The sequence below is a fragment of the Malaclemys terrapin genome, chromosome 3, assembly GCF_027887155.1.
Source record: "Malaclemys terrapin pileata isolate rMalTer1 chromosome 3, rMalTer1.hap1, whole genome shotgun sequence".
NCBI lineage: Eukaryota > Metazoa > Chordata > Testudines > Emydidae > Malaclemys > Malaclemys terrapin.
The window spans coordinates 113,727,568-113,747,716 of record NC_071507.1 but is presented as its reverse complement, the minus strand read 5'-3'; the positions used below and the strand labels follow the sequence as shown (position 1 = coordinate 113,747,716).

Below are 20,149 nucleotides of genomic sequence, written 5' to 3'. Positions count from 1 at the left end.
AGAGAAAAAGTGGCTTGTTCTCCACTCCTGAAGCAAGACAGAGAAGAAACTTTCATTGTTTAAGGAACTAAGGGAGAGACTACTGCCAGCTTCCTTTCCCCTATCCTCAAGTGTTCTGAGTCTGGTTATTTTTCATGCCGTCTGTCCTCCAGAAGGCGTGGAGTGTTGCTTTGGCTGTAATTTTTAATTTAAATTTTCTCTGTATATATACAATAATAAAGGGCTCCTATCGAAGACTCAGCATTCTGCCACAAATCAAAAGAACAAAAATAAAACTAAATAGCCACTTACCTGCCAGCAGGACACATCTCCCTTTCCCCACATACATCAAACCCACCATCCCCTGGAGCAGCCTGCACAAATAAATGTGCCTTTCAGCGTGCCTTGAAGTTCAACAGATCAGAGCTAGCTTGGACCAGGAGGAAACTTGTTTCAGAGCTTAGAGCCTCTCACGGATAACTCTATTGCCAGCCCCCCCTCCTTTTATAAATCAAGGGGGCTTCTGGTCAAGCACATTTGCTGATTGCAACTGTGGTAGTGTAGCAAGAAGAGAGAGGCAGTCTCATAAAAAGGTCCTGAGCGATTTAGGGTTTTATATAGGTCAAAACCATCCCCTTTTATCCATTAATTGACTGAAGCCCAGTGTATTAGGGTGCTACTTCAGGTAGCAGATAAAAATTAAACAAGTTTAGGAGTTCTTGGGCATCATAGTAGTGCCCAATGCAGAAAATGGAAAATAAATGCAGCGCAGGAGGCAAGAAGTTTATTGCTGCTTTGAGCTTTGCTGAAGAGACACACGTTAGTACAAGAATTAAGGAGCCTGGAACTTCTGTCATTGACGTTCCATTTTCCTGTGGAAATCTTGTAGCTGCTTGGTATGTCTGTGTAAAACACCACAGCAGTTGCAGCCTCCCTGCTGTAGCACTTCATTGTACGCTGACAGGAAGGCTTCTCCCGTTGACATAGGTAATCTACCTTCCTGAGAAGCAGTAGCTAGGTCTACATCAAGAGTTAGGCTGGTATAGCTGTCTCTCGGGGGTGTGGATTTTTCACACTCTGAGAGACATAGCTATACTAATGTAAAATCCTAGTATAGACCTAAGAAACTCTAGTTCTATTTTGGTTTGACTTATTTGTTTCTGCAGGAGGTGGAACTCCCCTTATTTAAAAAATACTACAGTGTTCTGTATTAATGGCCCCCAACTCTGTACCAGCATTATTGTGAAGGTTAGTGTCTATGGCTGTTGTAGCAAGCTTTCTAATACAGTTGAAAGAAGCTAGATTTGCAACATTGGTCACATTGTTCATAATTTTTCAGGTAGCAATGCAAAACCGTACACTTATATTCTGTCTTGAGTGGCCACATTACTGTAGTATCTGAGCAGTCTCTTAATGTAGTTATCCTTACAACAACCCTGTGAAGTAGGGGGTTGCTATTATCTTCATTTTACAGTTGAGGAAACTGAGGCACGGAGACTAACTGACTCGCTCACGGTCACACAGAAAGTGTATAGATGCATAGAAAAAGTGTTTTTTTAAAAACAAACTTGGGAAGGTACCATCATAGGTGGCAGGAACTGCTTTTGCATTTTTTTTTTGTTTTCCCTAATATTTATTTACTTTTCGATACATGTTCAGAAATGTCTCCTTGTCATGGGTAAAATATGGAGCATCTCCCTCGTGCCTCAAATACTCCTTGCCCTTCAAGGGATGTGTGGGGGTTATTTTTTTAAAGACTAACTCAGCAGCAGGGTGAAGATGCCTCATGTTCATGCTTTCCTTTATTATATATTTATAGGCTATTAATTGAGTCAGATGTCTACTCCCCTCCCCCTCCGTGAATCTCTTTAAAACCTAATTCAGCTTTTAGCATTTTGAAAAATAAGAGGGGGAATGCAATTTCGGAGATGTAGATTCTTGGAAATTAGTCTTCTTCATATGGCTGGTGTAGATCGAAGTTACGTAAAATATTGTGGAAGCTTACTCTTTACCCACCAGTACAGAAGTTTTAACTGAATTAATTTTGGTATATTTTGTCAGCCAGGCAGTATTATTTGTCCTCTGTCAAAGGGCTATCAGAACAGATTTTCTCCTTTAAAATGTCTTTCCCTGTCTGACAAAGGAAGTCCAATATGCTCCAGTCTGTTTATAACACCAGTCTCTGAATCTAAAAGATTTCAATGGTTATTAAAGAGGTTGTGTTGTAATATAGATTGAAGTCCAAGTATAATAGTCTCCCATTGGGATGTGACAGTAAATACACAACCACCCAAATCAGTTGATTATCATTGGATGCTTGTGAAATACTTTTAAAAAGCACAGTTCCTGATTGGATGGTTGGAGGCATTTTCCCATGATACTTGACATGATGCAGGCATCTACATATAGAAATGTATGTCTGGAAGGGACCTCAAGAGCTGAATTACCTGTTTGTAGAGAGCCCTTTGGGAAATATTCTTCCTGTTTACAGCTAGTTCATCTGCACCATGTCTTTTATTTGTGTCCCAAAAAGATGGGATATATGCTTATGATTTCTGAAAACAAGTGAAAACGTTGTTTCTGGAAACTTAGTATGGCTATAAAATGTGTGGAAGCTTATAGTGTAAGCCAGTTTGAATAGATCTGTATAACTGTTGTGTTTCAAATGCACATGGTACAGTTCATAGGTTTACAGCTTTCTGACTGCTTATTTCTTCCAGATACACAGAAGAGATTATACCCCGGCACCCCTGCCTGAAACTTATTAGTAACTGTGAGCAGATGCTTTCCAGCCACACGTCAAGGCGCTTGATAACCATGGAAAAGGTGAAAGAATTTGAGGTAAAATGTTCTTGGGTGTGTTGTGCGAAATGGCGGCTGTCAAATATATGAAAGGTTTGCTCTACTGTTTGAACTGCAAAAGGGAATTTATTGTATTACCACCACCAGATTTGGTATTCAGTACTGGATTGTCAATTCTGCTGCTGCTAAGACGTTTTTATGACACGAATTAGAGGCTTTGAAAAATGCCACATCTTAAAGACAAAAAACAAGCTTGTTGTGTTGCTCACTTAGTCTGCAATGATTTAAGATAGTTTTTTGTTTTTAAAAAACTTTGATAACCAGTTTGCCCTGGATGAAAAATTTAATATGGGTGAAGGCAGGATCTTTGAGGACAAGATATTTTTTCAGAGGTGCTGACTGCGTGCATTTCCTGTTGACTTCAGTGGGGATTGAGAGTGCTTATCTCTGAAAATTGGGTTCTAAGCCATTATATATACAGTACTAAAGTCTGACATTAGTTCAATGATGTGGGGGCCTCCTGACAGTGGTATTTAATCTCCAGTTCTCATGCAGGAAAGGTAATGTGTTTTCAGTTGTTTAAACTGTTAAAGATGACTAACAAAAAAAATCAGTCTGGAAATAGAACATTAGGAAAGAGATACTTACACATGTTAGGAAAGCAGAGGCAGGTTAATAAGTAGGACATTGTTCTTAGCTAAAATGTGTAGGAGGTTAGCAAGCGCTTCCAGTATTTTCTTAATTAGCTGTAAAAAGCTATTATTTTAAACAGTGGAGGTGGTTTGAAGCAAATTAGTGCTTCAGCATTATGGTATACACTCACAATCCAGCAAGCTTCCAGTCTGGATTTCATAATGCAAGTGATGACTTAAATTGTCAAATAGCACTTAAGTAGTATAACAAATTGTATAAGTTGTTCAGAGTAGGTGCTGTTGACTTTGGCAGTAACAAACCATCATTTATAACTTAAAATTTGGAAATGTATCTCTCCCCCCTTCCCCTATGCCAGTTTTATTTTTTATATATTGACAGGTTTGACATTAATAGTATTCTCGGACTACATGTTCTAATTTAAACCACTTCTTCACCCTTCTGTATATAGACTTCAGTCATTTAGCACTATTGTGTTTTGTACATCACTTACTCTTCAGTATGTATCTTGTCAGTTCAGTGATTGAAATGCTTAGTTTTGAGCACCTGATGTTAGCTGACAAATTTACTACTTAGTTAAAAATAGCAGGTGCCTCTGCCCAGGGATCCAGAGACCTTTTCTATAACTTAAGGGCAATGAAAGGCAATGTCCTGTTTCTAGTGAAAAAGCATGTCTAAGTAATAAGCCTGAGCTGTCCCTGAGCCAAGCGCACCGGCCACTGCAGAAGTCATGGAAATTCACGGAATCCGTGAGCTCCGTGACAAACACGCAGCCTTAATTATATTGCATAATCATCATGCAATATTGCCAGGAATTACCAGTACTAGCAGTAATGAATACATTGTATATATTTATGTACAGTATAAACACTCTAAAACCCTGACTCCACTAAAGAAATTGATCTGTTGTTGAAAACACTCATCTGCAATGGGTCCCATTGAACGGGTGTTGAAAATTGGTCGTGTTTATAATTTCAAGAAATTAGTGATCTAAGAGACCAAAGTAGACATGAATCCTATCCACAAATATTAATTGACATACATAATTTTATCATAAGCATAAAGAACATCCCAGTAATAAACTACTTGAATTGTTTTTATCTCATTAAGTTCAATAAGAATTCCTCTTATAGCTGATAAAGATCTTATTTTTTGTAAATGTGCAGTAATGTGCACACTTACGCAGAGCAAACTGGACAAAGTCTATACAAAAAATGTGCTCAAGTATGGCACAAAATGGGTGGGAAATCTTAAAAGAAACATTTTGAGGCTTACTTTGGGCCAAGGTGTCTTATTAATTACTTCACTCCTTCCCCATAATAAATGGGTATGGCCATATTGGAGGTAGGTTAAAAATAGCTAGTTAATACCTTATGAATCTGTATGAAATAAAAACCAAGAAGGTGGAAGAACAAGAAGGAAAGGAAGTGGGGGAGAAGTAAAGTTTGAGGGATATGAGGTGAGTATTTGCTATCCTTGAGGATAAGGACCTAAAACCATTATTATAAAGGGGGCCTTTTACAGCATGAAAGTGTCTTGTAGTTTCTCCCAGGGTTGGGGAGGGATTTGGTTGGATGTGGATACCTCCCAGGTCTCAGTGTTATTCTTTGTTCAAGGCCAGTGCTATTAGAGCAAGCTTTTTCCACATAGGGGATATGAGTCTGTCCTCATCAAGGCTGATGAAGAGGCAGAGTTTAGAATTTGGCATGCATGTGGAAGCACCATAGTATGTCTGACGGTGAGGCATATGAATGGCTGCTTCTTCAGCAGATGCAGAATCTGTGAAGCTTATGGTGTATAATCTGGTTGGTATCCAGTAAAATTGGTTCAGTGTTTTGTTTTAGGTTAGCTGTAGGTTGAGCCAAGTTGAAGTGTACTGTACTTGATGTTGCACCAGGTTAGTTTCCAAGTTTCATAAGCAATCTGTTTAGGTGACGCAGGGAAGGAGGAAACAAACAGTTTTATGTTGCAAACTTCATATTTTTCTAATTCCAAAGTAGAATCAGATGGAAACTGTGTAACTACAAATGTATATGGAACAAAACAATTTCCAGCATTATTACAGGAAGTATTCTTGAGGCTCCATATCTATTCTTTAAAGATTGACTTGTTTTTAAATTCCTCTTGTAGTTAGGGTTTTGGGGGGGCAGGAGGCATCTCTTGTCTGTTCCACTTTTTTAATAAAACTGTCTAGCTTCTAGTTCTGTGGGGCTTGTTGAGTCACCCTGTAAAATATTTTGATGACTATATACTCTCTTCCACTTTCTGTTTCACTACTATTCTGTGTCTGGTGTCTTTCCAGAATAATTCATATCTATTTTGCTGGTGATTGTTCTTGTTCTGAAACTTTTAATCTGTACTCCTGACAAAATACTGATATCTGTAGAGTATCTAGAGGAGAGGGGCTGTTGACCACTCTTGAGAAATGTGCCTATGAATTGCATGTCAAGATAGGAACAAGAACTAGACTGAAAGTGCATTCTGAACAAATGACTGCCCATGAAAAGACTTGGGAGCAAAGTGTTAATGGATTTGCAAAGCTGAAGGTTTCCAGCACCTCCTTGTCACATGGTCATTCTAGGCATCTTTATTGGTGTTGAGTTTTTTCTACTGTATTTAGCAGCATCCGTTGCTAGACTTGACCCTGTTGGCCTGTTTGAACTACTTGGTGATGTTTATAGCTGTCTAAAATTTGTACAAGGGTTTCTCTAGCTACTGTCCAGTTCCAGATGTAGAACACTGGGAAGCTGTGATAAGGGTAGGAGGATTTTTTAAAACAAAAAACAGACATGAGTAATTACCCTGAGGCTGAACTGAGGCCCACTAGATTCAGCATAAGCTTGTACATTACATTGGATATTTGCACAGATGTTAAACACCGCTCTATTTGTAAACTTCAGTTCTTTTCCCTCCTCCCCTACCTGCTTTATTATGCTAGAAATATATTGCACCATTTTTAGATTATTCTATATAAGCAAAACTAATGTGAAGTTGCATGATCAAATAAGTTGTAAGCACTTAGGCTGATGTCAAAGTGAAAGCCACTTTTCTGGCTTTCATTTATTGTAGGATGCATCATAAGCCATATGTGGGTAAACGTTTATGTAAAACAGCAGTTTAGTTGAAAATTGGTGCCATTGAGGAGAATATAAATATATCATGGTCCATACCAATGTTGTGAAAGAAATCATTATCAGAGAATGACAGTAGGTTAAAGGATGGTGGAAACCTGACTCTTACAAACAAAGGAGGAAATCACTTGCTTTCCTGAGCTGATACCATAATAGTGATGGATTTAGTCAAGTTAGTGTCTACAGTTCATTGTTGGCCACTCTTGGTGCCTGACCCAAAGCAATGGCTTCTAGAGAAACTTCACCTGCTTGCGCAGAGTAACCAGTTAAATGTTTTACCTCTAATACCAACTTTGGGCAGTGGTTACAAAGAAAATAAAATGTAAAAACTTTTCCTTTTCTTTCCCCTCCTCTTCAGTTTCAGGTCTGGGGAACAAAACAGAAAAAGAGGGGTGGAAGATGTCATTGCACTGGAGTAGGTAATGTTAGGGAGAGGAATGGCTTTAAGGTGATAGTTCAAATGATAAAGGTCAACTTTTGTCCCTGACCTGTTGCTTTAAATAAATAATAAATAATAATAATAATTAATGGAGATATCCCATCTCCTAAAACTGGAAGGGACCTTGAAAGGTCATCGAGTCCAGCCCCCTTCCTTCACTAGCGGGACCAAGTACTGATTTTGCCCCAGATCCCCAAGTGGCCCCCTCAAGGATTGAACTCACAACCCTGGATTTAGCAGGCCAATGTTCAAACCACTGAGCTATCCCTCCCCGGAAAAAAAAAAAAGCGGGAGCTAGGGGAAGAAAAGGCACAATATTTGGAAATTGCACCTGACAATGCAATGGTACAAGAGACTTTGACACTAACACTTTAATTGTGTGAAATCTGCTGTGCTGCAGATTTCATTAACTAGTGTGACCAGTGCACCTACTGTAGGGTGTATATGAAGAGAGTCTCTTAGAGATTTGGCAGAGATACTGTTGCAGGATTAGTGCTTGTGTAGACCTGCTGACTTCAGCCATTATTCAGAATCATATTTCAGTTAACCATTATTTTCTGTTCATTGTAATTACCTAACATCCAGCAAAAATAGTAGAGAATAAATTATTTCCAAAAGATCTTGCATGTATTTGTCATTTTATATGGCTAAAGTCAGAATATCACTACTGTTCAGATTCTACCCATTCAGCTTGTCATTAGGTATCAGGTTGTCATGCTGCCTAGCATGGAACAGAGCTATGAGTACCGATTTCAGGTCAGACTGCCAGAAAATAGGGCATGCACCCCAAACTGGTGGTTTATTCTATCCTAAGTCTTCACCAAGCCAGTAACAAATGTGTGCTTCCAAATTACTATACTGGTTATTATGAAGCCACAAACTGTCCCATCAGGCCCTCTAGCCTCTCATGCACCATCCAGACAAACCAGACTTCTGTGATAAATGATTATTAAAACCAGAAATCACATCTATTGGGTTCTTCCAGTTCTAGTGAACCAGACACTCACCCCAGGTCAATATGTACTTCAGGATCTCACCAAATACCACATTTAGGGTTGCCAGGCGTTTGGTTTTCTGGGTTTCTGCTAAAAGTCCAGTTGGCTGCAGCGGGATAGGCAGGCTCTGTGCCTAGCTCCGTGTGGCTCCTGGGAAGTGGCCTGCATGTCTCTCAGACTCCTAGGCAGAGGGGTGGCCAGGGGGCTCTGCGCACTGCCCTCACCCGCAGGCATCACCCTGAGTGCTGGCCCCGCAGCTCTCATTGGCCGAGAACCATGGCCAATGAGAGCTGTGGGGGCGGCACCTGCAGGTGGAGGCAGCGGATGGAACCCTCTGGCCGCTCCTCCGCCTAGAAGTCGGAGGGACATGTCGCCACTTCCTGGGTGCTGCCTGCGGTCAGTGCCACCCGGAGCCCCCTCCTGTGCCCCAACCACCTGCCCCAGCCTTGAGCCCCCCCATGTACCCAACCTCTTGCCCCACCCTGGAGCCCGCACCCAGAGCCCATACCCACACCCCAAACCCCAGCCCAGAGCCCCCTCCCACACTGTAAAACTCTCAATCCCAGCCCAGAGCCCCCTCCTACACTCCAAACCCTTCATCCCTTATCCCTATCCTTTAACCTTTATCAATATATTAGAAACAAGAGGAAGACCAAAGACAGGGTAGGCCCACTGCTCAGTGAAGAGGGAGAAACAGTAACAGGAAACTTGGAAATGGCAGAGATGCTTAATGACTTCTTTGTTTCGGTCTTCACTGAGAAGTCTGAAGGAATGCCTAACATAGTGAATGCTAATGGGAAGGGGGTAGGTTTAGCAGATAAAATAAAAAAAGAACAAGTTAAAAATCACTTAGAAAAGTTAGATGCCTGCAAGTCACCGGGGCCTGATGAAATGCATCCTAGAATACTCAAGGAGCTAATAGAGAAGGTATCTGAGCCTCTAGCTATTATCTTTGGAAAATCATGGGAGACGGGAGAGATTCCAGAAGACTGGAAAAGGGCAAATATATTGCCCATCTATAAAAAGGGAAATAAAAACAACCCAGGAAACTGCAGACCAGTTAGTTTAACTTCTGTGCTGGGGAAGATAATGGAGCAAGTAATTAAGGAAATCATCTGCAAATACTTGGAAGGTGGTAAGGTGATAGGGAATAACCAGCATGGTTAAAACAAATCGTGTCAAACCAATCTAATAGCTTTCTTTGATAGGATAACGAGCCTTGTAAATAAGGGAGGAGCTATGGATGTGGTATACCTGGACTTTAGTAAGGCATTTGATACGGTCTCGCATGATATTCTTATCGATAAACTAGGCAAATACAGTTTAGATGGGGCTACTATAAGGTGGGTGCATAACTGGCTGGATAACCGTACTCAGAGAGTTGTAATTAATGGTTCCCAATCCTGCTGGAAAGGCATAACAAGTGGGGTTCCGCAGGGGTCTGTTTTGGGACCGGCTCTGTTCAATATCTTCATTAACGACTTAAATATTGGCATAGACAGTATACTTATTAAGTTTGCGGATGATACCAAACTGGGAGGGATACCAACTGCTTTGGAGGACAGGGTCATAATTCAAAATGATCTGGACAAATTGGAGAAATGGTCTGAGGTAAACAGGATGAAGTTTAACAAAGACAAATGCAAAGTGCTCCACTTAGGAAGGAAAAATCAGTTTCACACATACAGAATGGGAAGAGACAGTCTAGGAAGGAGTACAGCAGAAAGGGATCTAGGGGTTATAGTGGACCACAAGGTAAATATGAGTCAACAGTGTGATGCTGTTGCAAAAAAAAGCAAACATGATTCTGGGATGTATTAACAGGTGTGTTGTGAGCAAGATACGAGAAGTCATTCTTTCGCTCTACTCTGCACTGGTTAGGCCTCAGCTGGAGTATTGTGTCCAGTTCTGGGCACCGCATTTCAAGAAAGATGTGGAGAAATTGGAGAGGTCCAGAGAAGAGCAACAAGAATGATTAAAGGTCTTGAGAACATGACCTATGAAGGAAGGCTGAAAGAACTGGGTTTGTTTAGTTTGGAAAAGAGAAGACTGAGAGGGGACATGATAGCAATTTTCAGGTATCTAAAAGGGTGTCATAAGGAGGAGGGAGAAAACTTTTCACCTTAGCCTCTGAGGATAGAACAAGAAGCAACGGGCTTAAACTGCAGCAAGGGAGGTCTAGGTTGGACATTAGGAAAAAGTTCCTAACTGTCAGGGTGGTTAAACACTGGAATAAATTGCCTAGGGAGGTTGTGGAATCTCCATCTCTGGAGATATTTAAGAGTAAGTTAGATAAATGTCTATCAGGGATGGTCTAGACAGTATTTGGTCCTGCCATGCGGGCAGGGGACTGGACTGGATGACTTCTTGAGGTCTCTTCCAGTCCTAGAATCTATGAATCCCCAGCCCCACCCCCAAGCCCACACCCCCATCTGGAGCCCTCACCCCTTGCTGTACCCCAACCCCCTGCCCCAGCCTGAAGCCCCCTCCCACACTCCGAATCCCTTGGCACCAACTCAGAGCCTCCTCCTGCACCCCAAACCCCTCTCCCCCAGCACTACCTCAAAGCCCACCCCCCCAGCCCAGAGCCTGTATCCCTTCCATACCCTAACCCCCTGCCCGAGCCTGGTGAAAATGAGCAAGTGAGCGAGTGATGGAGGGAGCGGGGATGCAGTGAATGGAGGGCAGAGCCTCAGAGAAGGAGCAGAGCCAGGTGGGGCCTTGGAGAAGGGGCAAGAGTGTTCAGTTTTCTACAGTTAGAAAGTTGGCTGCAGCATTGGTTGCCAATCTTTAGTAAACTGAGTAAAGATTTATTGATTAAAAAAAAGAGAAGAGAGTTACTAAAAGGTTAAAATGAATCCTATGCATGACAGTTGATTTCAGAGTTTGTAGATCAGGATAATAGCAGTGATGTTAAATCTGTTAGCTTGCAATAAGTCTCTCTGGATCTTCCAAAAGATTGGGGGTATTTGGTCCTTTTTTCAAAGCTTCCCTTTGTTAGAAATCATAGTCCAGAGATGTGGAGCAGGAAAGAGGCCAGGAGTTGTCACAGTCTCCAGTTTATACCCCCATGTGCATGGAAAGTTCCTATCTCAAACATGGAGTCGGGGTCACATGCTCTACAAGTCCTGTTGAGTCACTGGGCCTCCATTGTTCATACTGTCTTTGAGGCATCCTCAGGAGGGGCCCACTGGAAGAGCTGATTCTCCTTAATGGCCCATCAACACATGGCTGGCTCCTCTTGATGTAAATCTGTCTTCTGGGTGTTACCAAGGAACACAACATGTTTGAGATTCAAACACATAGCAAAGATTCTTAACCTTCATATACAATGATAATACATGCATATAAATAGGATAACATTGTTCAACAGATTACATCTTTTTAAATTATACCTTACAAGGTATACGTTATATAAGATTTATCACAGTTGTGCAACAGTGGTGATGCCTTAGTGTAAACATAGTCATCTTTCTTTTTATACAGGGTCACACTGGTGTTCTAGGCAAAAATGAAATAGACAACCTAAATACACCAACCTACCTATTTAGTGTCTTAATAAAACAAAGGAAATGTTAAAATAGGTTTTAAATATTAGTATCTGAGTCTGAAATCAGGAATTAATTTGATTTTGATCATTCCAATTCTAGTCCTTCCCTACAGTATTATGTGTATTTTGATTGGTAAATTATTGGATTCAGAACAGTTCAATGTTTGACTTTTTCCTTTAAGAAGAGAGCAAACCATAATTAGAATGTTTGATCAATGGGTTGACTACTTCCTTAAATCTGTTATGGATTTACCCATGTCATCTTTCTCCTACCCTCTCTCTTTACCTTCTCTGTATTTAAATAGACTTGTTAGCACCTGGAGTTTAATGTTGTTCTATTTGTGTGTTTACACAATACATTTCCTTAGATACCTTTGGTTTTGGTAGCTTGAGCTAATGGAATTTACTGGTAGAGACAAAACTACACCTCTACCCCGATATAACGTGACCCAATATAGCATGAATTCGGTAAAGCAGCGCTCTGGGGGGGCGGGGCTGCGCACTCCGGCCGATCAAAGCAAGTTCGATATAACGCGGTTTCACCTATAACGCAGCAAGATTTTTTGGCTCCCGAGGACAGCGTTATATCGGGGTAGAGGTGTATATGCACATATACAGGAATATATCTAATTGTATCTAGTAGACTAGGGAAGTTGTACGCGTACACACAAACCAGTGTTACAAATCTTAGTTTCAGTCTTTTAAATTACACATTGTAGTTTTTCTAAGTGTCATGCACTCTGAAGCCAATGGGACTCCTTGCAATCACAAATTTCCAATTGTGCAGATTGCTTTGTAGGCTTAGAATCTAAAAGAGTTGCATAAAGGGGGGAAGCTCCTTTGAATTTAACTATTTTAACCTTGTTACTATCTGGTGTTGAAAAATGTTCCACATTACTATCAGGGGTATTTAATATTAATAAAAACAAATGTCCACTACATCATGGTCACCATATGGTATTGACTAAGGTTTGGAGACTTTATTCTGTTGAGTGTAAATGTTGCCTTAAATTATTTTCATCTTACTGTTTGCATTTATGTGACAAAATCTACTAGAGAAACCCTAATTTCAAAGCAGTGGGAAGGATAACCCTCTACTGATAATTATAAACTGAATAACTTGCTGCTTTGTTTTAAAGTAAAGTACAGTCACAAACCTCATATGTATATACAGAAGAAACACTTTCCTGGACTACTTGGCTTTTTTTGAGGTTTCTTTTACTAATTCAAGCCTTGCTGACAAGCATGATCAATTTAATGGCAGTCTAGCATTTATGGTTAGTGTAAAGTAGCCAGCAAGTTTATTCCCAAGCAAAGTTGATGTGTTCTAATGTATAATATAGATATTTGACAGGCATTTTGAAACTTAATTACGTGTATTTTGAACAAAATCTCTTGGCCTTAAAAGCCAGTAAATGGCTAAAATGACATTTATTTTAGTGTGTGTGTGTGTGTGTGTGTGTGTGTGTGTGTGTGTGTGATTTTAGCCATTTACTGGGTTTTAAGGCCAAGATATTTTGTTCAAAATACACGTAATTACATTTCAAAATTCCTGTCAAATATCTATATTATACATTAGAACACATCAACTTTGTTATACACACACATATATACCAACTTAGCCAAATGTAGTTTCTTAACATAAGATTTGTATAATTTATAAGGATATCAGTCAAAATGTTAACATTATAGCTGAGTGAATACTGCACAAAACAAAGCAAAAAACCCAACCACTCTTCTACCAATATCTGTAATTTTTATACGAATTCACTCTGGCCATTCTTGTGCCTCTTTTGTGTTTGCTTTCCACAAATATTTGAGTGATTAAGTGTTACTGGTAGCAGCATTTCCAGAAACCAAACTTTAAATTGCTGTCTGAGTAATCATCATGGTGGAAGTGCCTGTCCACGTCTCTGGTCAGGAGACAGCTGCGTGCTGCTGTTTCGATCTGAAAAATTGCAATTAAACAGCACAGCTCCTTTTCAAATATCGGATATCAAATACTCGTAGCAAATTGTTCAAGATTGATGCATAGAATGGAAAAGGGCAAGAAGATTTGAATAATGAATACACTTGAAATGATCCAAGAATATCTGCAAACTCGCATAAATTATTCATTGCAAATTATTTCTGAATTCTATTTAATATTGAAATTTGGAGAAGAATATCAACATTCCTGTAAATTCTGATTAAAACTTGAGTTATCTTTGGACTATTTAAACAAAAAAACAAAAAAAACCTGAGAATGACTTTTAGTTTGACTATTTACTTTCATTTGCCATTTTTTGAATGAGCTTTTGGGACTAACCTCTGTATTTTAATGCTATACAGGACAACGACCAGTATTCTCACTTGTTGGATTATCAGTCTTTGCTATACAAGGGTCACAATGCCTTTCGTGAGAAGTATTTCAGTGGTGTGACAAAGAGGATTGCCAAGGAAGAAAAAGACAACCAGAAGTAAAAAAAAAAAAATTAAAAATGAGGAAAGTATGAAGATTGTATTTCTTTGTAAAGACATCTGGATGCTTTAGAAAGCAAATACTGTTTTTAATTTTGAGAAAGTCACAATGAAAACCACAACATAGGTTAAGAACAGTTCTTTTTAATTAGCTTTGTTTATAGCAGATTTATTGTACAAGTTTTTTGAGCCTTATTTAATTTATATTTGTACTTTCAAGTACTAATGATGATTGACTAAAACCATTATTATTATTCTTTTACCATTAACTTTTACAGAAAATAGTGGTATTGTTTGGCTTCTTAAACTGTGAACATCTGGATGCTTTAGAGACACGTAATAGAGATCAAGGTTTGCTTATTAGGAATATTGCTTTCATTTGTTTTGTTTTTTTGTAACTGATACACAATAAAAACCAACAGAGCTTGTTGTGACTTTTTAAAATTGTGTTGCATGCAACAGATTCTCATGTGAATTCTTACTGCCATGTACTGGGCCAGCTATGTTTTAAAAAACAAACAAACAAAAAAAAACTTCTAGGAACTGAGGACCTGACAAGGCTTGGAGAGCCTATTAAACCCCATAAAGCCTGTCCACATCTGAAGCTCATCTGTACCTTGGATTTGCTGTTGCATTCCTAAACTTTGACTGCTGGTCAAGCCAACTGTCTGCAATTTTTGATTCAGAAACTAACTGATAGTTAAAGCAGTAACAACAACAAAAGATTTGGTAATGGTTTCTTAATGGTATTAAGCCTGATCAGCTCTTTGAAACTGAAATTGTATTTTTTAACGGGAAAACTTTGCTGAACCTACATTGTGTCCATCGTGAAAATATCTTGCTTGAAAACTACTAGACCCATTAATTAAGGATATTAATGGCTTTACTTGCTTTTGATGATCAAATATACTTCAGCAGGGCATTGGTGAGTGTATCTATTTGTTCCAGATAGATAGAGCCCCATTTCTTAATTTGCTGCAGGTTATTGTGGTCATATAATAGTCTGCATATAGTGGTGACCTTCAAAAAGCCAGTGATACGTAGGCAGGCATGAATCTGCATCTCTTCGGTTCATTGACTTATTTCACCTTCCCTTGTGTTTGACTCTGAGGGCATGGCTACACTGGAGAGTTTACATCAGCGCAGCTGCAACAATGCAGCTGCATTGCTGTGAGCTGTCTAATGTAGCTCCAACAGAGCTCTACTGCCGGCTTAACTACTCCAGCCCCGCGCTCCGTGAGCAGCGGTAGTTATGTTGGCGGGAGAAGCTCTCCCACTGACATAGCGCTGTCTATGCCGGCACTTTAGTTGGTATAACTTGTGTTGTCCAGGGGGTGATTTATTCACAACCAACCCCCGTTCTTCTGAGCGACATAAGTTATACTGACATAAGCTGTAGTATAACATAGCCTATGTTCCAGCAGGGAGAGGTTACATTTTTAATGACAATTTTGTCTAATCTTCTGGATGTAATTTTTGGTGTTTGGGTAATTTCTAAAGTAGTGATTTATTTTCAGTGTTTCCATTATAAACTACTGTGTTTTAAAGTCTCAGAGTGGGCCAGAACAGCTGAACTAGTAGTACAAAGAACCTTAAATCTAGTAAGTTTTTTTTTTTTAAACAAAATTTGAATTGGCCATTTTAAAGTACTGCACCAAAAAATTTACTGCTTTGAAAAGTTGCCTTTAAGTAACTAAAATGGCTTTAATTTTAGCAATAAAATTTGGTATTTAGTCTTTATTTTAAAATTTAAATAACTCAGTGTTTCCTCTTCATCGGTAGATACTGTGATGTATTTGCTGTGCATTTATAATTTACTGTTATCTTCATGATGAAAGTTACACTGGGCAGACATGATCTAAATAGCTGTACAAGATATGAGGCAGTGGAGAATCAGGCCCCATATATGTGAGAGAGCTTTGATTTAGTGTCTCCTCCACTTGTCCCAGAATGCTGCTACTTCAGGAATGACATGTAGCATCTATTTAGCGTGTGACAGACTGCTAATATCCTGAGCAAATTTTATGGAATTAAGGTAACTCAATAAAGTGTTAAGTCAGACCTTATTGAATTAGGGTTAATACCTTTGGGGTACTGTATTTAAAATGCAATTTGCTATGTGTTATTGTTGCATAGTTTGTGCCTTCTCTAGTAGAAGGGGGTGCTAATGTACTTTCTCTGTTATCAGCCCTTTAAAGCCACCTGCCAGGAGAGGTTTTCATATACTAATTCAAATTGAATTCTCCAGGGACTTACAGAAGATGATGATTTTTGGATAAATAACTTGGTTTTAAGCTGGTTCCAGCACCCATGTTCTGAGACCCTCTAAGATTGGGTGCCTGTTCTGAGCAGAAGCTATGATGAACTTGTTAACACAAAGGAAATCCTCTGGGTGGGGTGTTTCAGCACTGCTTCTGCCAGAGAGCTCCCCATGTTAGAGTTGGGCTGGTGTCTGGTAAGTTTATGAGCATGTACATAGGTTCTTCTATTAAAGTGGGTGCCCTGGCTAGACCAGTGAGGGGAAATACAGGTGCATTTGCCCTGAAATGAGACAAGCAGTTCATACATCACGTTCTTTTCCTCTCCTGGAATTGACACCTCCTCATCTATTATTGGGAGTGGACTACATCCACCCTGATTGAATTGGCCGTGTCAACACTGGTTCTCCACTTGCGAAGTAACTCCTTGCTCTCCATGTGTCAGTATATAATGCCTGCATCTGTAACTTTCACTCTATGCATCTGAAGAAGTGAGGTTTTTACGCATGAAAGCTTATGCCCAAATAAATCTGTTAGTCTTTAAGGTGCCACCAGACTCCTTGTTGTTTAAGTAACTGAAGAGTACCACATTCCAGTTGAAAGTACAAGTGGAATTTTGGCACTGGTGTTACATCCACTGTTTCAGAATAGTACAAAATTTAAAAAGTCAGCTAAAGAAGCATCTCTCGACCACCTAATGTCACTTAGGAGCAGCTTCAATTGTCTAAGCTCTTTGGTCAATTTTTTACCTTATCCGACATCCCTATAGTAGACTCTCCAATTATGTACCCAATGTATGGATGCTGCTGTTTTGATAGTGTGAATGCTGTGATGAAGCTGCCATGCTTTCTGTAATGAAGGATCCTTTCAAGTTTGTGGACTGGGGTCTCCTCTCCATTATAGATGGATGGATTGTCCTTCCTCAGAGGAATCCGCCATTAATAGCAGAGGTTTTTGACATCCTCTACCTAAGCTGACTCTATCCCATCTCTCTTCCTCAGATTCCAATTAGTTTCCTGCCTTATCATTGATACACTTTTTTTACTCTCCTATAGTAAATGTAAGAGGATTGTGAAAACTTTTGTCTTTGAATAAGGGGTCACCAATCTGAAAAAGTTGAGAAACATTGCTCTAAGTGCCAACGTCCTCACAGAATGGACCTGTACAGAGAACTAGTGAGTGATGGCTATTATGGAAATAAATCTTACTGTTCTTAGTCTCTCTTCTCCTCCGCCCTCACTCCCCGCCTCCGTGGTTATTTCCTCTATGCCCAGGGCTTTTTTGTGACCTGTGGATTATGAGCTAGAGGGGTGTGTGTGTGTGCGTGTGTGTGTGTGTGTGTGTGTGAGAGAGAGAGAGAGAGAGTCACAAGTGAACATACTAAACCCTATATAATGCCCCCTCCCCACCACTTATCAGGAACAACAATGATCCTGCCAGGGCAGTGGAGTGACAGGAGGGGGAAGTGTCCAGTCTGAGGCTATTTCTTTTAGGCAGTCGTGCTCATCAAACTTTCCTCCCCCTGCCAGTAAGTGAGCAGCTGCTGCGCTCAGTCATCAGGAGTCTGCAGCAATCTCTTCTCTGCAGGGCCCCCTGTTGGGAAAATAGAAGGCTGCAGGGCCACACTGCAGCTGGGTTAGTTCCCTTCACGACTATCTTGTCACCTCCTTTCTGGGAAGCTCAGAATGTCTGACAGCTGGGGAGGATTAGGAGCCAAGTCTAGCAGGAGCTGAACTGACCTGCTGCCAAGGAACATCATCTGTAGTAGCTCTTCTTTTTCCTGCCACTGTCGTGCTGGAGATAAGTCCATGGGAGTTGGCTTGTTTGGTAAAGACATAAAATGGGCATTTTAGGGAGAGGGGCATGAGTACTGGGGAGCTTGGGAGGGTGGAGACAGTAAACATGTCATGGGAGCAAATCTGAGAATGAGACTTGGGGCACTTGGAAGCCAAAAAGAAAACATCCAAAGCTGGCCCCACATGAAATGAAACTGAAAAAAAAACAAAAAACATTTTGGTTTGAAGCAAACAACTTTGGGGGGATTTTTTGTGGTTCTCGGCTCTAACTGTAACCAACCACAGCAGGGCTGAGCATTTCCCATATACAGTTCATTTGTGGCTTGAGGTAACTTCAGCTTTGGATATATGTAATATGAGCACCACCTCTCTTCTCCTCCTCCATTGTCGGTGTTCATCTCTGAGTTGCCCATCTGCCATACTTCAGATGGATCTGGCTGTGATGCTGGCAGGCCAGATGCCAGTTCTTGCCCAAGCTGCAGGCATTAACTAAGAACTGACAAATTTATAGCTGGAGACCAGACCAGTTCACCTGTATGTTTAGTTTTACTCAAAATAAGTATTAGTGTTCTAAGAATGTCTTTAGACTTTATGAAATGCTTGTAAGCTGCTGCATGCATTAATCTCACTTGTAATGTCTGTATTCCATACTATAAGAAAATATGTAAGTTTCTTGCTTTATAACTTTGAAACTGCTCTGAACTTGTGAACTCAGGCATGGGAATCATCTCCCTCATCCAGAAGGACTATCAAAATCAGATGAGCCATCAAGGAAATTCACAAAACAAAGGATTGGTTAATGGCTCTATTGCACCTGGGAAATGCTACGTGCAGGGTAGCTCGTCCTGTGGGCTTGGAAAATGAATGAAGGAAATAAAGCAAAGCCACAGGAAATTTTTCCATCTTTTTGGCTGTTTGAACTCTGAAGGACCAGAGACGTTAAACTGAAGCCAGAGATCCTGAGAGGCTGCCTCCTGAATCCACCCTGAAAGACACTTTGAATTGACAGATCACTACAATTCTTTCATTCTCAGGGTTTAGATGGTAACTCATTTGTGTGTATATGTTTGCTGGCTTTAACCTGTAAATAACTCTTATTCCTTTTTCCTTGGTAATAAACCTTTAGATAGTTTATTACAGTATTGGCTAAAGACATTGTCTTTGATGTAAGATCAAGGATACCAGTTGATTTGGAGTGCATGTTTGCTCTCTTGGGACTGGAAGCAACCTGAATGTGGTGTGATTTTTGGTGTAAGTGACCATTTATCACTAAATCCAGTTTGGCTGGCAAGATAGACTGGAGAGTCTGAGGGGACTATCTTATGGCTCCCTGGTAAGACTCTCATCATGATCCAGGAGTTCACATTTATTACTGGCTTGGTAAAATCTAATTAAAGAACATATCACCAGTTTGGGATGTCTGCCCTGTTTTTGACAGTCTGCCCTGAAGTAGGAACTCATGGCCGTGAGCCACTCCCGACAGCGTGACACTGATTTTTGTTAGTGTATGTCCCAACGTTAGAATTACTTAAACATATCTCTGGTTTTCATTAAGAAATATGTATTTTGGTGGGACTGATGCCTCACTTCTGTGGGGATGTATCAGTGGCAATGCAAGCACAGGTCCATTAATGCGCAGTTGAGGACAAATGAACAGGAACACCAATCGTAATCTTCCATTCAGTATAGTACTTCTGTCCCAGAATAGTTTTTTTTTTTTCCTCTGAATAGAATAGGGCAGCTGCTCAGTGCCAGGGTAACTGTCCTTAGCAAATTCCTCATCATTCTGTTTGAGATTCATTGCAAACCTGGGGCCAGATGCTGCTCCCTCTGAAGAGAATGGAGTTTTTGCTATTGACAACATTGGGAGCAGGATTAAGCCTGTAGATATTAGCATCAAAAGGACCAAAAGGCTTCTGCACTTGCTGCCCTCCCATCATCTACTGGATGCATTTGTGAAATAAATATGGTGGATAAATTCAGCACAGGATGCATTCATTCAGCTATCAAAATACTTTGGGTAGTGGGTTTGAGTGACCTACAGATTCTTAGCAAAATAACCTTTGTGTACATGTACAGAATTACTTG

General features: G+C 40.2%; 1 protein-coding gene across 5 annotated transcripts in view; it reads left to right on the top strand.

The window, feature by feature from the left end:
- Positions 1 to 14,434, top strand: part of TRMT11 (tRNA methyltransferase 11 homolog) — a 52,203-nt gene extending 37,769 nt beyond the window's left edge. For 4 of the 5 annotated variants that reach the window (XM_054024041.1, XM_054024042.1, XM_054024043.1 and 1 more), the window contains 2 exons: positions 2,700 to 2,820; positions 13,879 to 14,434. In XM_054024041.1, coding sequence (XP_053880016.1) covers positions 2,700 to 2,820; positions 13,879 to 14,010 — 253 coding nt within the window. In that variant the 3' untranslated portion in view covers positions 14,011 to 14,434. The remainder of the gene's footprint in view (positions 1 to 2,699; positions 2,821 to 13,878) is intronic. The other variant, XM_054024040.1, reaches the window with a different exon arrangement.
- The last annotated feature ends 5,715 nt before the right edge of the window (positions 14,435 to 20,149 follow it).